The sequence below is a fragment of the Biomphalaria glabrata genome, chromosome 5 (assembly GCF_947242115.1).
Source record: "Biomphalaria glabrata chromosome 5, xgBioGlab47.1, whole genome shotgun sequence".
Taxonomy (NCBI): Eukaryota; Metazoa; Mollusca; class Gastropoda; family Planorbidae; genus Biomphalaria; species Biomphalaria glabrata.
In genome coordinates, this window is record NC_074715.1 from 31,293,789 (window position 1) to 31,316,070 (window position 22,282).

The window sequence follows — 22,282 nt, forward strand, 5'->3', positions numbered from 1 at the left end:
TAAAACTAAATAATATTGTTCTAAGGATAAAGCAAATGTGAACGTAAAAATAGTACGAAAGGAGCTATTCAAATAGCTCCTCAACCTAAATCCATTTTTTTTAAATAAAAATATTTGCTGGTTAGCCTATATATAGGCTATTGAAATCTAGATCTAGAGTCTAGATACTATTATAACTGATGTAGATTTATAAATTATAAGAGTGATCAATAAGCTTATTAATATTTAATATCCCCCAAATAGTTTTATACTTTAACACATGAACATACTAATTATAAGCTTATTAATATTTAATATCCCCCAAATAGTTTTATACTTTAACATATGAACATACTAATTATAAGCTCATTAATTTTTTATATCCCCCATATAGGGGGATCATCTTACCTGTCCAATCATAGTGTGTTTACAAAGCGCTGGTTAGATGTAGGCGACTCATGAATGGAACTATTAAAATAGATCTAGAGCTATATGTCAGCACGGCTTCGCCGCTATAGAGAACGAATTTTTTTTTATTTCTATGCGCGACATACATACATACATACGCCTCACTTTCTACTTTATAGTATAGTTATTGTATATAAGTATTATAGTCGAATTTCTTAGGATGAAATCTTCTGTCATTTGGGGGCTGCATTGCTGTGCCTGATCGCGTGGTCAGTGGGACTTGAGCTCGATATGCATACTGTTAGGTGGAGCCTGACTGGTTTGCTGTCACTTTCTGTACTGTGCAGAAGAGTATAATTGGAATAGGAATATATCTGAAATAATCATATCATTAACATTTTAGTTTTATTGCATTGAGTTGAGCTTTTTAAATAACCAGACATAACAGTTTAAAAAACCTTTCATAAACCCGGAATACAGAGACAAGGCGGTATCTTTAGGAAATATTGAAGTAGAGAGAATAACCAGAACTTAACACTGTGTTTGTGTTAGTGACTGTGTACATTGTACATTTGCCTCTTGAACAGAACTAAATGGTCACGTAAGCTATAATCGGAAACATTGCGACAGGTTTTTATCTGCCTATTATTTAAAATGTATTGTATTGTACAAGTTTAACTCATTCTGAAACAGAACAAAAGCTCATTATAAAGCTAAAAAGTTCATAATACTGGCTCATGAAAGTGGTTCATTACACTTGTTCATTGCACAGATTCGCTAATTACACTTTTCATTACACTGGCTCATTACACTGGTTCACAACAATGGCTCATTACAGTGGTTCACAACAATGGCTCATTACACTGGTTCACAAAAATGGCTCATTACACTGGATCACAACAATGGCTCATTACACTGGTTCACAACAATGGCTCATTACACTGGTTCACAGCAATGGCTCATTACACTGGTTCACAACAATGGCTCATTACACTGGTTCACAACAATGGCCCATTACACTGGTTCACAACAATGGCTCATTACACTGGTTCACAAAAATGGCTCATTACACTGGCTCACAACAATGGCCCATTACACTGGTTCACAACAATGGCTCATTACACTGGTTCACAAAAATGGCTCATTACACTGGTTCATTACACTTGTCTAGCTCATTATATTATTTCATTACAAATGTCCATTACAGTGGCTCATCTTTATTTGTGTTTGTTTGTTTTGGTCTTCAGTTCCTTGCGACGCAAATCTTCAAAGGTTGCCGATGGCCAACAATCTGGTCGAGGTAGTTCAGTCCGCATTAAAGACGATGCCAAAAGTGAAAATGACGCTAGCAACAACCGCACCGACATGAACAACAGCCAAGCCCCCGTCTCCCTTAATACCTCCCTTCAAAACGCTCAAAGACCGTCAACCGCTTACTCTGTAGTATCCTTTGATGATGAGGAGGAAATCTTAGCTCCCGAGCAGAGAACGGTCGTTAGTGTGAGTCACCTATCAAATCATCTATGTCACTATATTCGTCCATTTAGACATATCCCTTATATATCTATGGCCTGGTCTTTCCAATTCCTGTTAACCTTTTTTTTCGCTGTACTTAATTATTGCAATGCCTGGCCAGGTTATCTTTTGCCTTAAAATTTTATTTGATATTAAATTAAGGAATTTATCCTATTAGGCCTATTATATTTATTTTATTTTAGGATTTATATAGTGGGGCCTAAAAATTGGCATGCATCTCAGTGTAGTAGATTTAAGAACATCTCATACTCTTCACGGTGTAAATCAGTTCGTACACAGCTTACCATCAGTTCGTACACATTATACCATCAGTTCGTACACAGTTTACCATCAGTTCGTACACAGTTTACCATCAGTTCGTACACAGTTTACCATCAGTTCGTACACAGTTTACCATCAGTTCGTACACAGTTTACCATCAGTTCGTACACAGTTTACCATCAGTTCGTACACAGTTTACCATCAGTTCGTACACAGTTTACCATCAGTTCGTACACAGTTTACCATCAGTTCGTACACAGTTTACCATCAGTTCGTACACAGTTTACCATCAGTTCGTACACAGTTTACCATCAGTTCGTACACAGCTTACCATCAGTTCGTACACAGTTTACCATCAGTTCGTACACAGTTTACCATCAGTTCGTACACAGTTTACCATCAGTTCGTACACAGTTTACCATCAGTTCGTACACATTATACCATCAGTTCGTACACAGCTTACCATCAGTTCGTACACAGCTTACCATCAGTTCGTACACAGCTTACCATCAGTTCGTATACAGCTTACCATCAGTTCGTACACAGCTTACCATCAGTTCGTACACAGCTTATCATCAGTTCGTACACAGCTTACCATCAGTTCGTACACAGCTTACCATCAGTTCGTATACAGCTTACCATCAGTTCGTACACAGCTTACTATGATCGCCTTACTTATTGCTGGAAGTAACCACGTTAAAGTCTTCGTTACTGAACTAAAGTCTGATACTAAACCACGTGAAGTCTTTTTGTTAGTAGGTCTTTACACATGGCATTTGAAATTAGCGTTTAATTTTTTAAAATTGTAATTAGTAATGTAATTAGTAATTAGACTAATAAGTGTATTGTATACAAGATTCGGAATGTCAGATACATGATACAAGACTGGGAATGTCAGATACATGATACAAGACTGGGAATGTCAGATACATGATACAAGACTGGGAATATCAGATACATGATACAAGACTGGGAATGTCAGATACATGATACAAGACTGGGAATGTCAGATACATGATACAAGACTGGGAATGTCAGATACATGATACAAGACTGGGAATGTCAGATACATGATACAAGACTGGGAATGTCAGATACATGATACAAGACTGGGAATGTCAGATACATGATACAAGACTGGGAATGTCAGATACATGATACAAGACTGGGAATGTCAGATACATGATACAAGACTGGGAATGTCAGATACATGATACAAGACTGGGAATGTCAGATACATGATACAAGACTGGGAATATCAGATACATGATACAAGACTGGGAATGTCAGATACATGATACAAGACTGGGAATGTCAGATACATGATACAAGACTGGGAATGTCAGATACATGATACAAGACTGGGAATGTCAGATACATGATACAAGACTGGGAATGTCAGATACATGATACAAGACTGGGAATATCAGATACATGATACAAGACTGGGAATGTCAGATACATGATACAAGACTGGGAATGTCAGATACATGATACAAGACTGGGAATGTCAGATACATGATACAAGACTGGGAATGTCAGATACATGATACAAGACTGGGAATGTCAGATACATGATACAAGACTGGGAATGTCAGATACATGATACAAGACTGGGAATGTCAGATACATGATACAAGACTGGGAATGTCAGATACATGATACAAGACCAATAAACATAAAGCCATTGAGAATAATATACTCTAGACATTACGACGGCAGTGTTCGAGAGAAACTATAGAACACTGAAGTTTCCAGGGAGCAAAGTTATAATGTCTGTCAGAGAAAAGAAAGATTTCAGAACTTTGCTGTGTTTTTCCCAGGGTCTCCCACCGCTAGAGAGCAGTTATTATTCCCTGTCTGGCATGAAGGAACTCAGACGACCACATCCCAAACCGCGGCCTGTAGTTGAAGCCCAAAAGACAGATTTGGAAGAGATTCCAGAAGAAGCGATGGAAGAGCCTGCAGCAGAGAAACCGGAGGAGGCTGGCGAAGGAGAAGAGACTGTTGAAGTGGAGGAGGTAGAGAGTGATGAGGGCATTGTCCTCAAGAGAGAGAGGATGTACTCAATCGTGCAGATTAAAGATGATGGTACGTCATCAGGATTTCCTCTAGACAGTGTCGGACTAAGTCTTTAAAAACATTTTCCCATAAGGGTTAGGAGATAATTCTCTTCCAATCTGATGGAACATGTCAAACACAAACCACATTAGCTGTAAAAATACATTTTGAGATTAGAGCTTCGAGATTTTCTTAGTTATAATTAAAAAAAAAATACAACTGGATAGTTATACAGATCGTATTGGTTCCAAATAAAAAATGATAGTACAATGTATTATTAACAGTGTGGATTGCTGTTATTTGTTTTGCGAATACATTTAAGACATCCACGGAGATTTTTTCTTAATGGAACAAATATATATTTGTTTTCCATGTTTCGTTTGTTTCTTCAGAACTGAAGATTATTATGTCCTAATCCCAACCTCCAGCAGGACGCCTGGATTGGTAGAGGTCTGGGTTTGAACCTGGAACACATACCAGACGACTAGGACGCCATCCTATATATTAATTCCACTGTTATATATTTCACTTATGTGTATTTCTAGTTTTAAAAATATGACAGCATAATTTATAATTTAATGAACTTAAACTACTTAAACACTATAGCGTGAGAGGTTGTCCGCATGAAGAACAAAACGTCATGACCTGTATAATGTGACTTACATCCTCACGCTCCGTTCGGCGCATTGGGCAGCAATCTATCTCCACAAAGATCTGTCACTGGCAATGTGTGCAGGCCCATGCGACCCTCTGTCACAACCACATAGAGTGGTAGAGTTAGAGACCATTCTTCTCCCTTATTTTTAATGACCTAACTGCTTTCTAGTGGAACTATTTCTAAGGCAAAGTGACCCTTCTCTCAGGCCTACTTAATATCAAACTTACTAAGATACACCTATCATACAGATTTGCTAGTTCAAATAAACAATTTCTATCTCAAGCCGACTCAAACTGATCCCCCAAAAAGTTAAGAAGTAAAGATTTAAAAGACTTTTTCTTTTTAACGAGTTATTAAAACCAGTGCATCCTTTTGTTTCTACTCTACTCTCAACATTTTGTTTCGTTTCAGGTTCTATAATGCTTGAAGATTTTAAATTTGGGCCGCCTTTAACCGAACTGAGTATTAGTGACGCAGACATGAGCCTTTTATTAACTGAAGTTGCTTACCTTTGGCGCTATAGGTTTAGTTCGTAACCAATTCTTGTCATATCTTAAAACCTCGGCATATTATTTTGATTTATCGTGCTATCCTAACTTGTAAACCTAAACGGGTGATGCATTATATATCTATTGCTATGTAATGTTCTGGTCATAAGTATTATTCAAATATTATTCAAATATTCAAAATATATCTCGAATTACAAATATCATAATCATTCTGCAATGTTTATGATACTAGTAACATCCTCTTGTAATGGCCTTTACACTAGTAACATCCTTTTGTAATGGCCTTTACACTAGTAACATCCTTTTGTAATGGCCTTTACACTAGTAACATCCTTTTGTAATGGCCTTTACACTAGTAACATCCTTTTGTAATGGCCTTTACACTAGTAACATCCTTTTGTAATGGCCTTTACACTAGTAACATCCTTTTGTAATGGCCTTTACACTAGTAACATCCTTTTGTAATGGCCTTTACACTAGTGACATCCTTTTGTAATGGCCTTTACACTAGTGACATCCTTCTGCTACAGCAATGAAAATAGGAGCATCTTTCTTTAAAGGCCCTGACACTAGGAACATCTTTCTGCAAAGGCCCTGACACTAGGAACATCTCGTCTGCAAAGGCCCTGACACTAGGAACATCTTTCTGCAAAGGCCCTGACACTAGGAACATGTTTCTGCAAAGGCCCTGACACTAGAAACATCTTTCTGCAACGGCCCTGACACTAGGAACATCTTTCTGCAAAGGCCCTAACACTAGGAACATCTTTCTGCAAAGGCCCTGACACTAGGAACATCTTTCTGCAAAGGCCCTGACACTAGGAACATCTTTCTGCAAAGGCCCTGACACTAGGAACATCTTTCTGCAAAGGCCCTGACACTAGGAACATCTTTCTGCAAAGGCCCTGATACTAGCAATATCTTACTGTAATGCCATGGCACTAATGACATCTTTCTGTAATGCTCATGACACTTATGACACTCTTCTGAAATGTCCAAGTGTTTATGAGATGCATTACTGACATTATTATTATTATTAGTGATTATGACACTAGCGACATCATTCTATAATGTCTATTACACTAGCAACATCATTTTGTAATGTCTATGATACTAGTGACATCTTTCTGTAATGCCCTTGGCACTTATGACACTCCTCTGCAATGTCCAAGTGTTTATGAAATGCATTACTGACATAATTATTATTATTAGTGATTATGACACTAGCGACATCATTCTGTAATGTCTATGACACTAGCGACATCATTCTGTAATGTCTATTACACTAGCGACATCATATGTAATGTCTATTACACTAGCGACATCATTCTGTAATGTCTATTACACTAGCGACATCATATGTAATGTCTATTACACTAGCGACATCATATGTAATGTCTATTACACTAGCGACATCATTCTGTAATGTCTATGACACTAGTGACATCATTCTGTAATGTCTGCCACTAGCGACATCATTCTGTAATGCCTGTGGCACTAGCGACATCATTCTGTAATGTCTGCCACTAGCGACATCATTCTGTAATGTCTATGACACTAGTGACATCATTCTGTAATGTCTGCCACTAGCGACATCATTCTGTAATGTCTATGACACTAGTGACATCATTCTGTAATGTCTGCCACTAGCGACATCATTCTGTAATGTCTATGACACTAGTGACATCATTCTGTAATGTCTGCCACTAGCGACATCATTCTGTAATGTCTATGACACTAGTGACATCATTCTGTAATGTCTGCCACTAGCGACATCATTCTGTAATGTCTATGACACTAGTGACATCATTCTGTAATGTCTGCCACTAGCGAAATCATTCTGTAATGTCTGCCACTAGCGACATCATTCTGTAATGTCTATGACACTAGTGACATCATTCTGTAATGTCTGCCACTAGCGACATCATTCTGTAATGTCTGTGCCACTAGCGACATCATTCTGTAATGTCTGTGGCACTATCTTTACGTATTTTCTTTTCTTTGTAGAAATCACTGCGAGTGTGTTGCAAGTATTTTCTCACGCTTCAGAGATGGTGTCTATGACCTGGCCATTGAACTTGTTAAGGTGACCGGTCATTTCATCCTTGGTAACTTCTTCATCTCTGATCATTTCATCTTTGGTCACTTCATCCCCAGTCACTTCATCCCCGGTCATTTCATCCCCAATTAAATATTTTTTCTTTGTTATTGTGTAATTGTGTTGTTAAGGCTTTGTCTTTAAGCACTCATTATATCTAATATATAAATATGTTAATTTAGAATACTTTTTGATATGTTTGACATGTTATTATAGTGTTCGCTTCCTCTCTTCTCGTTGAGAAATGAAAGAATATAATGTCAATAAGTAGATCTATAGCGGGGTGTGTAGTTAGTTATATTGATCTAGCTAAGTCAATATTTTCGTGCGCATATTGCATGCTGTACGGAACCAAAGGCCAAGGTGTTGTGCAGGTAGTGGAAACTCTTTTGAGAGATAGAAGTACGATTAGAATAATTATGAAATTATGCCGCTCTATGCTGATCACTTATCATCAAAGGCCAATGTGTGGTGAAAGTAGTGGAAACACTTTTAAGAGAAGAGAACGATTAGAATACTTCTGATCTTGCCGCTGATGCTTTCTTATCTTATATAATAATTTACTTTTGAGCCTTCTGTCCTGAAGGCTTTCTAAATTTAGTGATTTTACTAAAGGTGTTACTCTAGTCAAATGTGAATATTCGTTTGTTATGAATCTCACTGTTCTATTTTGTGTCTGTTCCAGTTTCTTAATGTTTTCTTGAGTTGAGGGGTCCCAAACGGAGGATGCATATTCTATTATTGGCCTAACCAAGGTTAAATTTTAGTTTTATGTTCTTATTTGATTTATAGAAATTTCTTTTAATAAATCCTAATGCTCTGTTTGATTTTTTTGTAGTTTCATCAATATGTGGATTCCATGATAGTTTTTCATTTATTATAACACCTAGGTATTTTGCGTTTTTAGTCTGTGTTACTGGTTTGCCATGAATAAGATAAGTGGAATTAATTTGTTTTAGTTTTTTTGTTACTCTTAACAACTGACATTTTTCTGGGTGGAAAGACATGCTCCAATTTGATTCCCATTTCTGTAATTCATCTACTTCTCTTTGTAAAATATCTGTGTCTTGTGTTATATTGTTCTATATATTATGCAATCGTCTGCACTTTCACTTTATCTTCAAGTGTCAATCGTTCTTTCTTGAATATGAGCATGACATTTCAAACCCTTTCAAAACGTTTTAATTATTCTAATAAACGCTGACTGCAAGAAATATGCAACACTGGCCAAGAAATTACGAATGATGTACAATGTACCGCAATAAGAATCAATGGACCGTCTTCTGATTTCAATTAACACGCAAAAACAATTTTTACGTTAGCTCTATATCTATAAATGTTGAATTTTTTATATTTTTGATAACATTCTATTCTGTTCTTAATGAATGTGTCACACTTTTTGTCTTGTAAAGGAAAAAAAAAGATATATTGTTAATTTCATACCATTTTTTACAATTATTATTTGATGGATTAGAGGATGAAATGACCAGCGGAAAAAATGACCAGGGGGATGAAATGAGCAAGAGATAAAATGACCAGGGGATGAAGTGACCGGGGATGAAATGACCTGGAACTGACTAGATGTAGTTAGATATTTATACCGCTTATTTCCACACAGGCATCTGAACTGTATGTAAGGGCGGAGAACTGGTGGGGTGAAGGATACCGTATGATTGCCCAAACGCCCACTTTTCCAGCCAAATCTGGACGTCTATTTAATTTTTTATTAGATGGTCCTATGGTAGTGGAGAGTCCAGTGACGCATGTAACAGGTAGGCAAACCAAAACGAATGGATACTTTATAGTACAGCAGTAAAAACTAATGAATGCTAAAAATAGATCTCAGCTTCAAAGGACTAAACTAATTGATGACGACTCACAAGCGATAACTTTTTGTTGCTAACAAGAGAAACATAGAAACAAAGGTTAGATTAAGTGTAATTGTATCAATATAGGTTTGGACCTGTCATGTGATTAAATGTTTAATAGATCTTATAACCCGTGTTGTTTTAGCCGCTTTGCAGCAGCACCAGAGTTTCCTCTCCGGGGCGCTTTCCTGGGCCTTGGATAAAGGGGTCATGGGTGGCCCATGCGTCATGATCCCTCTCTCGACCTTGCTGATGTGATCCAAAGGAACGCATCGCATTACATTTGGCACCAACTCAGTTGTAGAAGCTGCCGGAGGGAATTTCGCTGCTGATACTCCCAACGCCTAGATCTAGACTAACAAGAATACATCTGTGTGATTAGAAATATTTTTTATTAACAAAGCTTAGCCTATATCAACTCACTCTGTCTGGTAAAAAGATTGTACACGTTATTTCTCCGACACCCTATCTCGGATCAAGCTGAAATTTGCATAATTATTTCTTTTATCTGACAACACAAGAATCAATTGACCAATTAGTTAACTATTTGTAATTAATTATTTTATTTGGTATCTTGAACAAGGGAAAAAAATGTAATTGACTGCAGTGGTGTTATAAGCTAAATTATCGGTCGCTGATTTACAGTTAGCTTGAAACAAAGAATAGATAACTATAAAATGTTCTCTTTTCATAAGCACCTCACTAGCAGAGTGGTTAGTATGTCATCTTGAGAAGGCTTGATCCATGAGTTCGAATTGTATAAGTTACCTAATACCTATCAATGAATAATTTGCTTGGGGTTGGACGCACGAAGTTTATAATCAGTATAGATAGTCCAATAATATAGCTGGAAATAATAATCTGAATAGAGAACCTCTTTGTAGTGTATCTCTATAAGCAATACAATACTTTGGCTGAACAGCTTTTGTTGTTACCGAAGTAAAGTAGCTGGGTTCTCTTAGATTTGATTGGCAGGCTTTGAATAAAAAAAATTGCTTGTGAGCTCAAATGGAGCTAAAATAGAATATGTGAACTCATGACTTAAAAATCAATGTATACATAACTTGTCTCTCTATCATGTCCAGGTTCTGTGTCGCAGAGGTCAATGTTCTATTATCTCAGTACAGTCAGTTGCTTGGAGTATGTGGTCAAGAAAGCAACCAAAGATGAAGACGTATGTTCTCATTCTAGTCTCCAACACATTTAGGACTCAAACATTTAGGACTCAAACAATGCTCCTCCTGACTTGACCCCAAACAGTGGCGTAGTTAAGAATTTGCCATCATTTGGGGTCTTGGGGGTCTTGACCTCTTTGGCGGTCCCTGCATTTTGCATAATATTTAATATTTAATGTAAAAAACATTCATTCGGGGGGGGGGATTTTCTAATTCTCCCCCTCCCTCCCCCACCCTAGCCATTTGGTCTAGTGGATCAAGTACTGATCCAGCATTTCATTCTTTGAAGGCTTCACAACACTGTCTACATTTGGTCTAGTGGATCAAGTACTGATCCAGCATTTCATTCTTTGAAGGCTTCACAACACTGTCTACATTTGGTCTAGTGGATCAAGTACTGATCCAGCATTTCATTCTTTGAAGGCTTCACAACACTGTCTACATTTGGTCTAGTGGATCAAGTACTGATCCAGCATTTCATTCTTTGAAGGCTTCACAACACTGTCTACATTTGGTCTAGTGGATCAAGTACTGATCCAGCATTTCATTCTTTGAAGGCTTCACAACACTGTCTACATTTGGTCTAGTGGATCAAGTACTGATCCAGCATTTCATTCTTTGAAGGCTTCACAACACTGTCTACATTTGGTCTAGTGGATCAAGTACTGATCCAGCATTTCATTCTTTGAAGGCTTCACAACACTGTCTACATTTTGTCTAGTGGATCAAGTACTGATCCAGCATTTCATTTTTTGCTTATATGCCAAGACATGAACTCATAGTAGTAGGCAAATAGAAAAGTAATATACACAATTTAAAAACAACATTATTCCACCTTATGAACTTGATATATGGTCTATGCTTTCTAATTCGATCCATGCAATGAATCATGATTGCAAGGAGTCTTTCCATTCCAATGACTTCGCACAATCATAAATCTAGATCTAGTCTAGGATTTTCCTTTGTATATTTTAAGACATTCTTGGAGCTGACACTTTCATGCACATCTACTTATATCTTCAATTCCTTATTGAATACATAGAGACATTTGAGTTGAGTGCGGGGATTCCTGCTGTGACAATGTAGACACAAAATATCTTTTTTCTTTCTCATCATTCTGAACTATGTCATTTATTAATAGAAGGCCAATGTAGTTTTAAGTTGATTAAATTATTTAGAAAATGTATAACGGTCAAACCAGAGTTTCTACTGAGTGACCGATTAACTAGTGATTTTTTCCCCCAAAATCTTTAGAACCATTTTCGAAATACGAGAACTTATTCCTTCCACCCACTTCTAACTTATAAAAAGAGTTGGGGGGGGGGGGCTGCCTGGTTGTGACCTATGCGCTCTGGACGGTCGTTCGGTCGTCTCGATTTCTGACTGTTTGAGAAAAAAAAAATTATCCACAACCAAAACAATTGCATTTCACTTCATTCATTTTCCCCAATGCGCTTCCTCCATGGGAACTCCTCCTCTCTATTTATTTTGGTTTTACCAAAGTTTGTTCCATAGTTTTGGCATTTTAAAAAATCTAATCACCTCACCATGCAGCCATTCTTGTACATAATTAGATATAGTATCAACTTTGTTCCGCTGGTAAGAAACCAACTGCTCAGCTAATCGTATGGACTTTACTTTAGGAAGACAAAGAAGGCTAGAGTTACCCAATGATGGATCATGGAAACAGTTTGATGATGTTAGTAAAATCATAGATAGAGAAATATATGATTAAAAATATAAATATTATAAGTATGAAAACATCTTCATGACCCCTTTGAAAGTTAAAAAAACAATTCTGCCAATGTGTCTAGGTCAAACCAGGCGGTGCTAAGAAAGGACCAAGAAAGAAAGACGATAAAGCCGACCAGGAGCCAGATTGTCGTCTGGACATTATGCAGTACTCACCTGGAAGTAGAACTAACGGCCTGGACATCGCGTCGTTAAACATTTTCTTGAATGCAGCTGATTTGTGGCACCAGAGACATGTGGAACTGCGCAGCTCCGACAGTAAGTCATTCTAGAATACAGATTTGAGTCTCTTACTTAGTCATTGTAATCACTGTCTAGTTCTCTGTTTATTCAGTCTCAGTGATTGCCTCAACTGTCTAGTAAAACTAGTTCTATGTTTACACATTGATTCAGTAACAGTCTTTATGTTTTGTGGGTTCAATGCAATTTTTTTTTATAAATCTACAGACTGAAGTCTGTATCGAAGTTACTTCAGTATTTTTTTGAAACATTTTGTTAGGCTTTTTCATCTGTTACATTTTTTTTTGTAACATTTGGAAAAACATAGTCCTTAAAACATTGAATTTGTGGAGTGAAAATGTTGACATGATTGTGAGGGTTGCAACAAGAAAAAAAAACACGTTGTATTCCTCTCTGTCTCTCTCAAATATATTCATGATTAAACACACCTAGATAATATACATTTCTTTTTAGATTAGGCCTGTTTTTCGTCTTCACGCTCTGCTATCTGCAGTAACATACAAGATAGAAAATGGAATTATGTTCAAAGACTTCAAGAGACTAGATGTTAAGACTAATAGGTTGAAACCTTATATGTTGGATTAATATATTGAAACAATATGTTTTAGACTGTTTAGACTTATTTGTTGGGACCAATATGATGAGACAAATATCTTGGGACTATAATATTTTAAGACTAATATGTTGAGACTATTGAGACTAATATGTTGGGACTAATATGTTAAGACTGTTGAGACTACTGTGTTGTCGAAAAATCTACACCAGCACTAAGTTTTATAAACTTGTCATCTGCGCAGATGTGCTCTTAAATTCGCTCATTAAGATCTTAAAGAAGGAGAAGGCTTTCAAACACAAATGGTGGCGTATCGTTCTATTGCTTGGCTACCCAGAGAAGGAAATAGAGACAGAGAAAGGGAAAACCAAGTGGTCAGTTATCATAGCAAACGTAAGTAACATATTTACATGTACGCTATTTACATTGGACACTATTTTCATTTAAGGCTATTTATGTTACACCGTTGACACTTAACACTTTAAATTTGACACTGTTTAAAATGTAACTTTTATTTATGTTTCAGCTGCTGACAAAATGGTTCGAAGATAATCTGAATGCGCCAGATCGAGGTATTTTAAAACTGATATCAGTCCTGAGCATCATGGAACTACACAACACAATTGAATCCTTGCTCTCTGGAATACGAGATTAGTAAGTTGGAACTTGTATACACTTTGTAGCTCCCTTAGGTTTTTAAGAAAAAAACGACCAGACTTGTCCTGTGATATGCGCCTTATGACTGTCATCACTGTAGTCTCCAGTTAGAATTCTACCATTCCCTACTTAGTAGACATCGCACTAGACCGCACTATAAGACCATAGAAGCTTGGACAGTGATTGGGCTCAGCGTGCCAAAAGAAAAATGTCTGGTTCCTCTACCACCAAATCAACACGTTCTACAATTAAAGGAGGCCAACAACTATTTCAACAAGAGATTTGGTCAGTGGTGTAGTAATTTCATTTTCCTGAATGAACATATAAAACTATAAAATAACATTCCTGCATCTTCATTTGGTAGAGTGTTACTTCCTTTGAAGGGCGTTGATTTGAGTTAGGTCAAGGTCATTCTTCATTCTCATATAGTTGAGAGTGAACTGAAATTGTTGCATACATCCACCATAGACATGGTGATTGAAAACGAGGCTATACGTCACAGCAGCAAACAAGAAAGTAGAACTAGCCAAAGTTGTTTTCTTATCATGGGGTTGTTTGTTCTCTTCGTGGGATTTCACAAATAACAAACTCAATGGTTTCGCTTGAGAACATGTAAATACTACCAACTTGTTTACAATGACTAACACTTACACCTGCATTTCCTTCATGCCACCAGAGAGACCCAACTCTAACTCTGTAGCTCTTTCTAGTGAGTCTCAATCATTCTAGAACACCTGGGTCCACTTTGGTTTGGTTTTCTATTTTACATTCTACACAATGCGAGAACATAAGGGACTGTGTTTTGATGTCAGTATGTCCCTATGTTTACAAAGCTCACTCTGTACTTCTGATACAAATCTTGTACACTGTATTTCTTCAACTCCCTTTCTCGGATCAAGTTGAAACTTCACACATTTTTGTATAATACATGAGTCATTATGAGTGTGAATGTACACTTTGGTTTCTTATAGTTATGTTTTTTGTTTGGTGTAATGCACAAATTGTAAGACAAATTTCCATACGGATAATAAAGATTATTATTATTATTATTATTATTCAAAAAATTATTAAATGGGAAATTTATTCTTAATTTTTATAAATAAGGGGAGATAAATATTATAGTATTGGGAGACATGGAGGTAATTGTGCAGTTATTTCCCTTTCTATAAGCTTTGTTGTATTTTTAAATATTCTTTTTATTATTATTAATGTAATCACGTCAAGCTACAGTCAGGGCCCACTTAAAGTTGTGTCACGAGCCTACATTGATAAGATACCAAACTACATTTATAATTTGTGTAAAATAACAATTTTTGAAAATGTTTAAAAGGTGTTTAAAATGTTCAATTCCTTCTATTTACTTTATGGTCAGTAAAGGAACATTGTTGACTTCTAAGAAAGAACCCAGATATTTGAAATTACTCTTCCATTGGGTATTGAATACCAAGATAACACGAAACAACATCATGCGGCTGATAGGTAGGTAGACTCACTGCCGTACAGTAGAGTGCTAAGAAGGCATGTTTTGTAGAATTCCATTTTGGTCGCTGTAGTCTAGCAAAAGTCGATACAGCCTTTCCTACGCGTTTTTTATATCCTGTTCTAGAGACAGGTCATCTTGAATTGTAGATCCAAGGTAGCAGAATTCATTTACGGCATCTAGCTTGTTATCGTCAATGAGGATGGAGGGTGGTGCTGTAGCAGGTGGTCCTATAACATTAGTTTTCTTTGTGCTAATGGTTAGGCCATACTCTTTTCATCGTCATAGCAATAATATAGAGTCACATTCATAGATTCATTTTAATAGAATCATAGTCATAGAATCATAATGCCACAGAATAATAGTATAATGTCATTGAATCATAAAGTCACAGAATCATAGAGTCGCAGAATATAGTCAAAAATATTGGACTCAAAGTCATAAAATCATAGTGTCATAGACTTATAGTGACAGAGAATCATAGTGTCATAGAATTGTATGTTTATAAGATTAGAATCAGAACATGCATTCATACACTCCACTAATGTTTAGAATACTAGAACTAAGGACTTTTAGTTTCTGACTTTTAACAAAATTGCTATGACACTTTCAGAAAATAACTAATTTTACTGGTCTCAAAGTAATGACATTTTAAAGAATACTAAACATTTCATCCACTTAAAGCAGGGCAATTAATAATTTAGAAATGTGTCAGAGAATGGACTATAAATAGAGTGTCAATGTGTCAGAGAATGGACTATAAATAGAGTGTCAATGTGTCAGAGAATGGACTATAAATAGAGTGTCAATGTGGCAGAGAATGAACTATAAATAGAGTGTCAATGTGGCAGAGAATGGACTATAAATAGAGTGTCAATGTGGCAGAGAATGGACTATAAATAGAGTGTCAATGTGGCAGAGAATGAACTATAAATAGAGTGTCAATGTGGCAGAGAATGGACTATAAATAGAGTGTCAAAGTGGCAGAAAATGGACTATAAATAGAGTGTCAATGCGGCAGAGAATGGACTATAAATAGAGTGTCAATGTGGCAGAGAATGGACTGTAAATAGAGTGTCAATGTGGCAGAGAATGGACTATAAATAGAGTGTCAATGTGGCAGAAAATGGACTATAAATAGAGTGTCAATGTGGCAGAGAATGGACTATAAATAGAGTGTCAATGTGGCAGAAAATGGACTATAAATAGAGCGTCAATGTGGCAGAAAATGGACTATAAATAGAGCGTCAATGCGGCAGAGAATGGACTATAAATAGAGTGTCAATGTGGCAGAAAATGGACTATAAATAGAGTGTCAATGTGTCAGAGAATGGACTATAAATAGAGTGTCAATGTGTCAGAGAATGGACTATAAATAGAGTGTCAATGTGGCAGAGAATGGACTGTAAATAGAGTGTCAATGTGGCAGAGAATGAACTATAAATAGAGTGTCAATGTGGCAGAGAATGAACTATAAATAGAGTGTCAATGTGGCAGAGAATGGACTACAAATAGAGTGTCAATGTGGCAGAGAATGAACTATAAATAGAGTGTCAATGTCGCAGAGAATGGACTATAAATAGAGTGTCAATAAACGATTCAACGCAAGTTGTTAACTTTTTAGATCCCCAGATTTTGAAGCCAGTGTCAGACATTTTCTTGTTACGCATGTCATTGCTGTTGGATCCAGGTCAGATCTATAAGATTGGTGCCGCCATGGATGTTGAAGACAACGTCATTCACGCTGTACAAGATGAAGAGAGTATCAAGGATTCGGTCTACTTTCCATTTAGGGTAAACGTCAACTACATAATCCATAATAGTAGATTATGAAATTGAACAATGCAAGCGTCATTTACTGCTGCTTCTGACTCTTATAGTCTGTAGTTCCCAGCATTTCAGAATTCTTCATTTCTTCTCTTTGTAACTCTGGTAAAATTTACAAAATAGCTGATACCCTTGCTACGCCATGATTGAAATAGTTTGTATATATGTTTACTTGTACTGAAACAATCTAATTACTCTCGAACGCTGAAAAAAAAAAGGACGCGCATTAAAACACAATTTTCACTCCTCAAATTATTTGTCCTTTTTTGTATCTTTGTTATCCTACAAACGAAGGACTCATTTCTTAGGCCCATCAGTTGTAGCCTTCCATCTTCCTTCAGTATAATGCCCCCCCCCCCCAAACATATACACACAATATTTTGAAATAAAACGCTCCTTCCAGCGGGACAGTTTGAAAGAAAAGACATTAGTGTTCGCAACGTATTTAAATACACACACACGCTTTCATACAGATGTAAACACACATTTGATAGTCGCAATGATCAAAGAATAATCCCGCACATTAACTATGACATGTAGAGAAGAATTACATTGAAATCTAGATACTAGCAAAACTGAGTGAGTTGATTTAAACTTTGTAATAATAATCAGAGAAACACGATTTAAAAAAAAACAAAAACGGACTAGCATTAACGTAAATTTTGATTCTAAATATTTTCTAAAAATCAGAAAAAAATATTTAGTTCTGTCGGTTTTTTTTTCACTATAACATTTTAAACCCCTCCTGGACCACTCTGTGGAATTAGCATAGAGCCTCCTCCAGGTCCCTAGCTAGTCAAAGGGGGGGGGGGGTTAGAGCGCGAAAGGTTTGAGAAACACAGCTATAACCCTTTGATCTGAGCTGCTTGTGTATTTACGATGCTTCCACGCGACTGTTTCAGGTATTGATCAAAAGTCGTCAGAAGAAAGATGAGATCATCCACTACACCTTGCTTCTGCTAGAGATGACCAAACAGTGCAACTTTCAAGAGGCTCAACAGTTTCTCATCACAGAGACCAAAAAATGGTAGGTAACTCAAGCAAGAGAAACTAATGTGTACATTATACAAGAGAAAGTTGTCTCTTTAAAGTTCTATATTGAAATATATTACAACTAATATTTTTTGAGTTGCAAATCTTCGGCCAAAAAGCTTAATGGAAGTTGTAAGAAACTGAGAGTTTCAACCAAAAAAATGGACATCTTTACCGTAAATATTACATAAGCTGCATGATGAATTAGTTCCCTTGGATCTAAACTTGTTTGGTTTGTCATAAACCTTTTAAAATGTTTTTATGCTGTGCCTGCCAAGTTGTTTTACATGTTTAATGATAGCAGTTTTAGCAATGCAAACTGACACATATGTTGGGGTGATTGAAAAATATAATTTTTAGTAAAAATAATCATTTATACTCGAGTCTCTAATTTCAATAACAATGTAAAAGCCTACCAGAGGAAAAAGGCATACAAGAGTCAATGAGTGCGGAATTGTATGCCTTGATGTCCTAGATATTGAGTCACTGTTCAAGACTTTTATTTTGTTATAGTTTTATTATTACATGATTAATAATTCACATCCTTGTCAAATATACACACTTTTATAAGGCACTGACCATGCAGTGCAATGACCATGAAGCGCAGAATGGATAATTAGGTCAAAGTCTAGTAAATGATTTCTTATTTCATTCTAATGACACTAAAAGTAATTAAAGGAATATAATTTCCAATGTTTATGCTTTGATTGTCATTGAATCTTTACTTCTTCCACAGGATGATCACAGTGGCAGAAACAGAGCCAGACATTTGTGCCAAACTAGACAATGTTTTCTCTTAACAATGTTTGCTCTTTATTTGAAGAAGTTCTAGAACTTATGTTGTATCAAGTGTTAAGAGTATAGTAAAGTTCATTGAATTCAGAAGTGTCTGCTGTAGTGAACATATTTTTACATTTATTTTTCATTGTCTTAAATATCATATCAATTATCATTGAACTAACATATAAATAGCTAACATATACAAATTCATTTTTAACATACTAGACCAAAGCAAATATTCTTAGACCATGACATCTCAATCTAGAAGTAGACGTACTTTGCTTTAAGGATTGTTTTCCCCCCTTCCCCCTTTTTAAAAAAAATGTCTCAGTGACTCAGTGTAATTAACAAAAAATGTTGAAATTAAAAAAATTACATTATAAATTAACTTTTTTTTTTAGATACAGTTATCCTATTATGACATTGACTGTATTTTTTGTTTACAAGTGATAATGGTGTGATAATGATAAATTTCGATGAGACACCCTAGAGCACTTATTTCTTTAAAAAAATGGCATTTCTGACTCAATAAACATTTATTCAATTTATTCCATAAATATTTAAATTTCTGTATTATTAGGTCAATAGAATGTTCTTATCATAAATATAATTTAATATAAGTTAATGCCTATACAAAATGGCTATTAATTGGCCTGGTCATGTGCCATGCACTCTGGACTGTGGAATCGATAGTCCTGGGTTTGAATCCTGTCAACCACCATCACCTACTGTTATGTAGGAGGTTTGGGGTGTGATTTAATAATCTTCAATAATGAAGGAATATCCTAAGCATATAAAATAAATAAAAAAAAATAGCAGTGGAATGCAGGAATGTGGTAGGCATGATATGAGGAAAGTCTCAAATATATTTTTCCTGTCCAAAGACCTCTTAATCCTGTTGACCTCTCCTGTAGCCTCATAGATAAGAACAACGACACTAGCTTCAGCTGGAATAACCTGCCCAGTTTGCAGCCAAACATATCCAGGCTCACATAGGTCTCACCAGCCACATGAGGAGGCACAAAACCCCAGTGCGAAGTCCTTATCCCCCTGGATGACAAAAGTAGTCATCATTAAAAACAATAATGGACGAACTATATAAATTTAGATTTGTGTGTACTAGAGAGAAGAAGAGAGTATCAAAGCTGATATCTGTTTCAGTTCTCTGATGATTTTTAGGATCTCTGAAGAATACATCAGTACAGTCCTGGATTCCATTCCTCCACTTAATTTTTAAATCCTTTTCCACTTTTCCTGAACTCTTAAGTTGAACTAATCATTTTACTTCTATATAGATATATGATAAGTGCTAAGTTTTAATTCTATTTAGACGCACACAAGTCTTGTTTGTATACTGCTGGAAGGTTTTAATTACACAGGTTCAGTATATATAGCAAAAGTAAATACATTGTGTCCATCTCAGGCACCACATTTTCTTACATTGTCCTGTGCTAAGAAGTCTTAGACAAAAGTAAGTGTCATCTTACTTAGATCATAAAATCTTTAGAAATGAAGGGTTCCAATTCATAACACAATTCAATATTTTTTTAAGAAAGTCTCTTAGAAAAAAATGTTGTTCTAGATTGAAAATATTAGCATCAATCAATTGAAAATCTTTGTCCAAAGCTTAACTGAACATCAGTCCATGGTAACATAATACTGTTGTAATAGGTGTCAACTTGGTGTTACACTGGATTCTCACTTTGTTGATCCTCGCCTAGTAACCAAAATGTTTCCATTAAGCCTTTACCCTGAAAAACAATACAATAGAAAGAACAACAAATGTTTGAAATTGATATGAAATTTTAGTGGCTTGAATTAGTTTATGTTTGTGTACATTATACAAGGTGAATACTAAATTGTAGATCTCTAAGCATGCAATTAAAACCCATAAAAAACTTTTTTTTTAAACCTGAGAGATAGAAATAATTAATTACTATTTTGTGTTATTCCAATGGAAAATAAACTAATAGGCCTATATACAATAAATCATTATAAAATTTCTGATTTTAACTTTATATTGGTAAAGGTACAAATTATTTTCTCTTTATTAGCCTAGGCTGGATAAATAAACCTGTCAAAAGAATTGTGATCTCCTTGCCTTGTGACTAAACTTACAAAATATTAATGCCCTGATTTTATATGGAAAAAGATTATTTTAGCACTTACATAATTCAAATTGCTCTGAGATTTAATAAGATAATTAAATAATTACACTTTTTAACTTAAATACCAATTGAAACTAAAAGTTAGATGTACCTAACGAGATATATATAAAAAAAAATTAACTTTATAAAGAAATTCTTGTAGGCATAACTCACACCCACACTGATCTATATAAAATTTGTTTTCAATTAGATTTTATTAGATCTTCACATTCTGTTCTGGTATGTTCGATCATAATTAGAACATTTCTTACTAAAACTAACTACCAGTGTAACAAAATGTATCTGTCTGTACAGATGTATTAAGTTAGGTCTGATCTTAAATCAAAAACTATACAACTGTATTGAGACGCACCTTAATGTCAACTACTCCACGACTTTCAATCACAAACTTGTAGAATTTTGTCAGAATGCTGGTTGTGCTGCTACTCATGTGAATCTTGAATTCTTGACAAATAGACAAAATATACTGCTGCGTTTTCATGAACAAACAAATTTCTCCACCCCCACCTCCCCAAAAAAAATTACAAAGATTTTGATAATTAAAGATAAATGCTTTACTTTTTGGGAAATAGAAATTAGTTTCTATCCAGATGTGTTTTTTTTTCTCAGGATAATTATCTCTCAGTTATTAGAAAATAGAAAATTCTATATTTTTTTAGTAGCATAGTGAAAAAATGCATATAATGTTACTGCAAATACTGATTATATCAGCAAAAAAGGGCAGCAAAGATTACGACTACTAAGAAAACTGTCCTCGTTTAATGTTAGCGAAAAGGCCTTGGCTATGTTTTATCACGCTCACATCTGCAATATTTTAAGTTTCAATATCACTGCCTGGTATGGCAATCTGAGCATTAAAAATAAAAATAAACTTAATAGAATCCTAAATGCTGCTGGCAAAATCATTGGCAAAAAACAAACCCCATTTGGGCAGTTGTTTGAGACAAACATCTATGAAAAAGCTAACAAGATCCTCGAAATAAAGAATCACCCTTTGTGTCAGGATTTTGTGATTTTACCATCACAAAAGAGATACAAGACACCGATAGCAAAGACAAACAGACACAAACACTCTTTTGTTCCCCTGGCAATCAAATCATTAAATAAGAACAATCTGGTATAAACTTTGTCACATGTAAATTATGAGTGAGTCTGGTGTGAATGTACACTTTGGTTTCTTATAGTTATAATGTTTTTTGTTTGGTGTAATGCACAAATTGTAAGACAAATTTCCTTACGG

The 22,282-nt window shown here is 35.6% G+C and overlaps 2 protein-coding genes across 5 annotated transcripts in view; one reads left to right on the forward strand and one right to left on the reverse strand.

Annotated features, from left to right (window-relative positions):
- The window catches only part of LOC106065782 (uncharacterized), a 47,508-nt gene extending 28,086 nt beyond the window's left edge, over positions 1 to 19,422 (forward strand). The window contains exons 19-31 of one of the 3 annotated variants that reach the window (XM_056028321.1): positions 1,635 to 1,887; positions 4,008 to 4,275; positions 5,315 to 5,426; positions 7,420 to 7,498; positions 9,129 to 9,282; positions 10,464 to 10,552; positions 12,368 to 12,563; positions 13,343 to 13,491; positions 13,625 to 13,752; positions 15,128 to 15,234; positions 16,860 to 17,029; positions 17,965 to 18,089; positions 18,831 to 19,422. In XM_056028321.1, coding sequence (XP_055884296.1) covers positions 1,635 to 1,887; positions 4,008 to 4,275; positions 5,315 to 5,426; positions 7,420 to 7,498; positions 9,129 to 9,282; positions 10,464 to 10,552; positions 12,368 to 12,563; positions 13,343 to 13,491; positions 13,625 to 13,752; positions 15,128 to 15,234; positions 16,860 to 17,029; positions 17,965 to 18,089; positions 18,831 to 18,894 — 1,894 coding nt within the window. In that variant the 3' untranslated portion in view covers positions 18,895 to 19,422. The remainder of the gene's footprint in view (positions 1 to 1,634; positions 1,888 to 4,007; positions 4,276 to 5,314; positions 5,427 to 7,419; positions 7,499 to 9,128; positions 9,283 to 10,463; positions 10,553 to 12,367; positions 12,564 to 13,342; positions 13,492 to 13,624; positions 13,753 to 15,127; positions 15,235 to 16,859; positions 17,030 to 17,964; positions 18,090 to 18,830) is intronic. The other 2 variants (XM_056028322.1, XM_056028323.1) reach the window with 2 other exon arrangements.
- An 88-nt stretch (positions 19,423 to 19,510) lies between these two features.
- The window catches only part of LOC106065812 (atrial natriuretic peptide receptor 1-like), a 57,636-nt gene continuing 54,864 nt past the window's right edge, over positions 19,511 to 22,282 (reverse strand). For both annotated transcript variants that reach the window (XM_056028327.1, XM_056028325.1), the window contains exons 21-22: positions 21,395 to 21,486; positions 19,511 to 20,625 (exon numbers count right to left, since the gene is read on the reverse strand). In XM_056028327.1, coding sequence (XP_055884302.1) covers positions 20,560 to 20,625; positions 21,395 to 21,486 — 158 coding nt within the window. In that variant the 3' untranslated portion in view covers positions 19,511 to 20,559. The remainder of the gene's footprint in view (positions 20,626 to 21,394; positions 21,487 to 22,282) is intronic.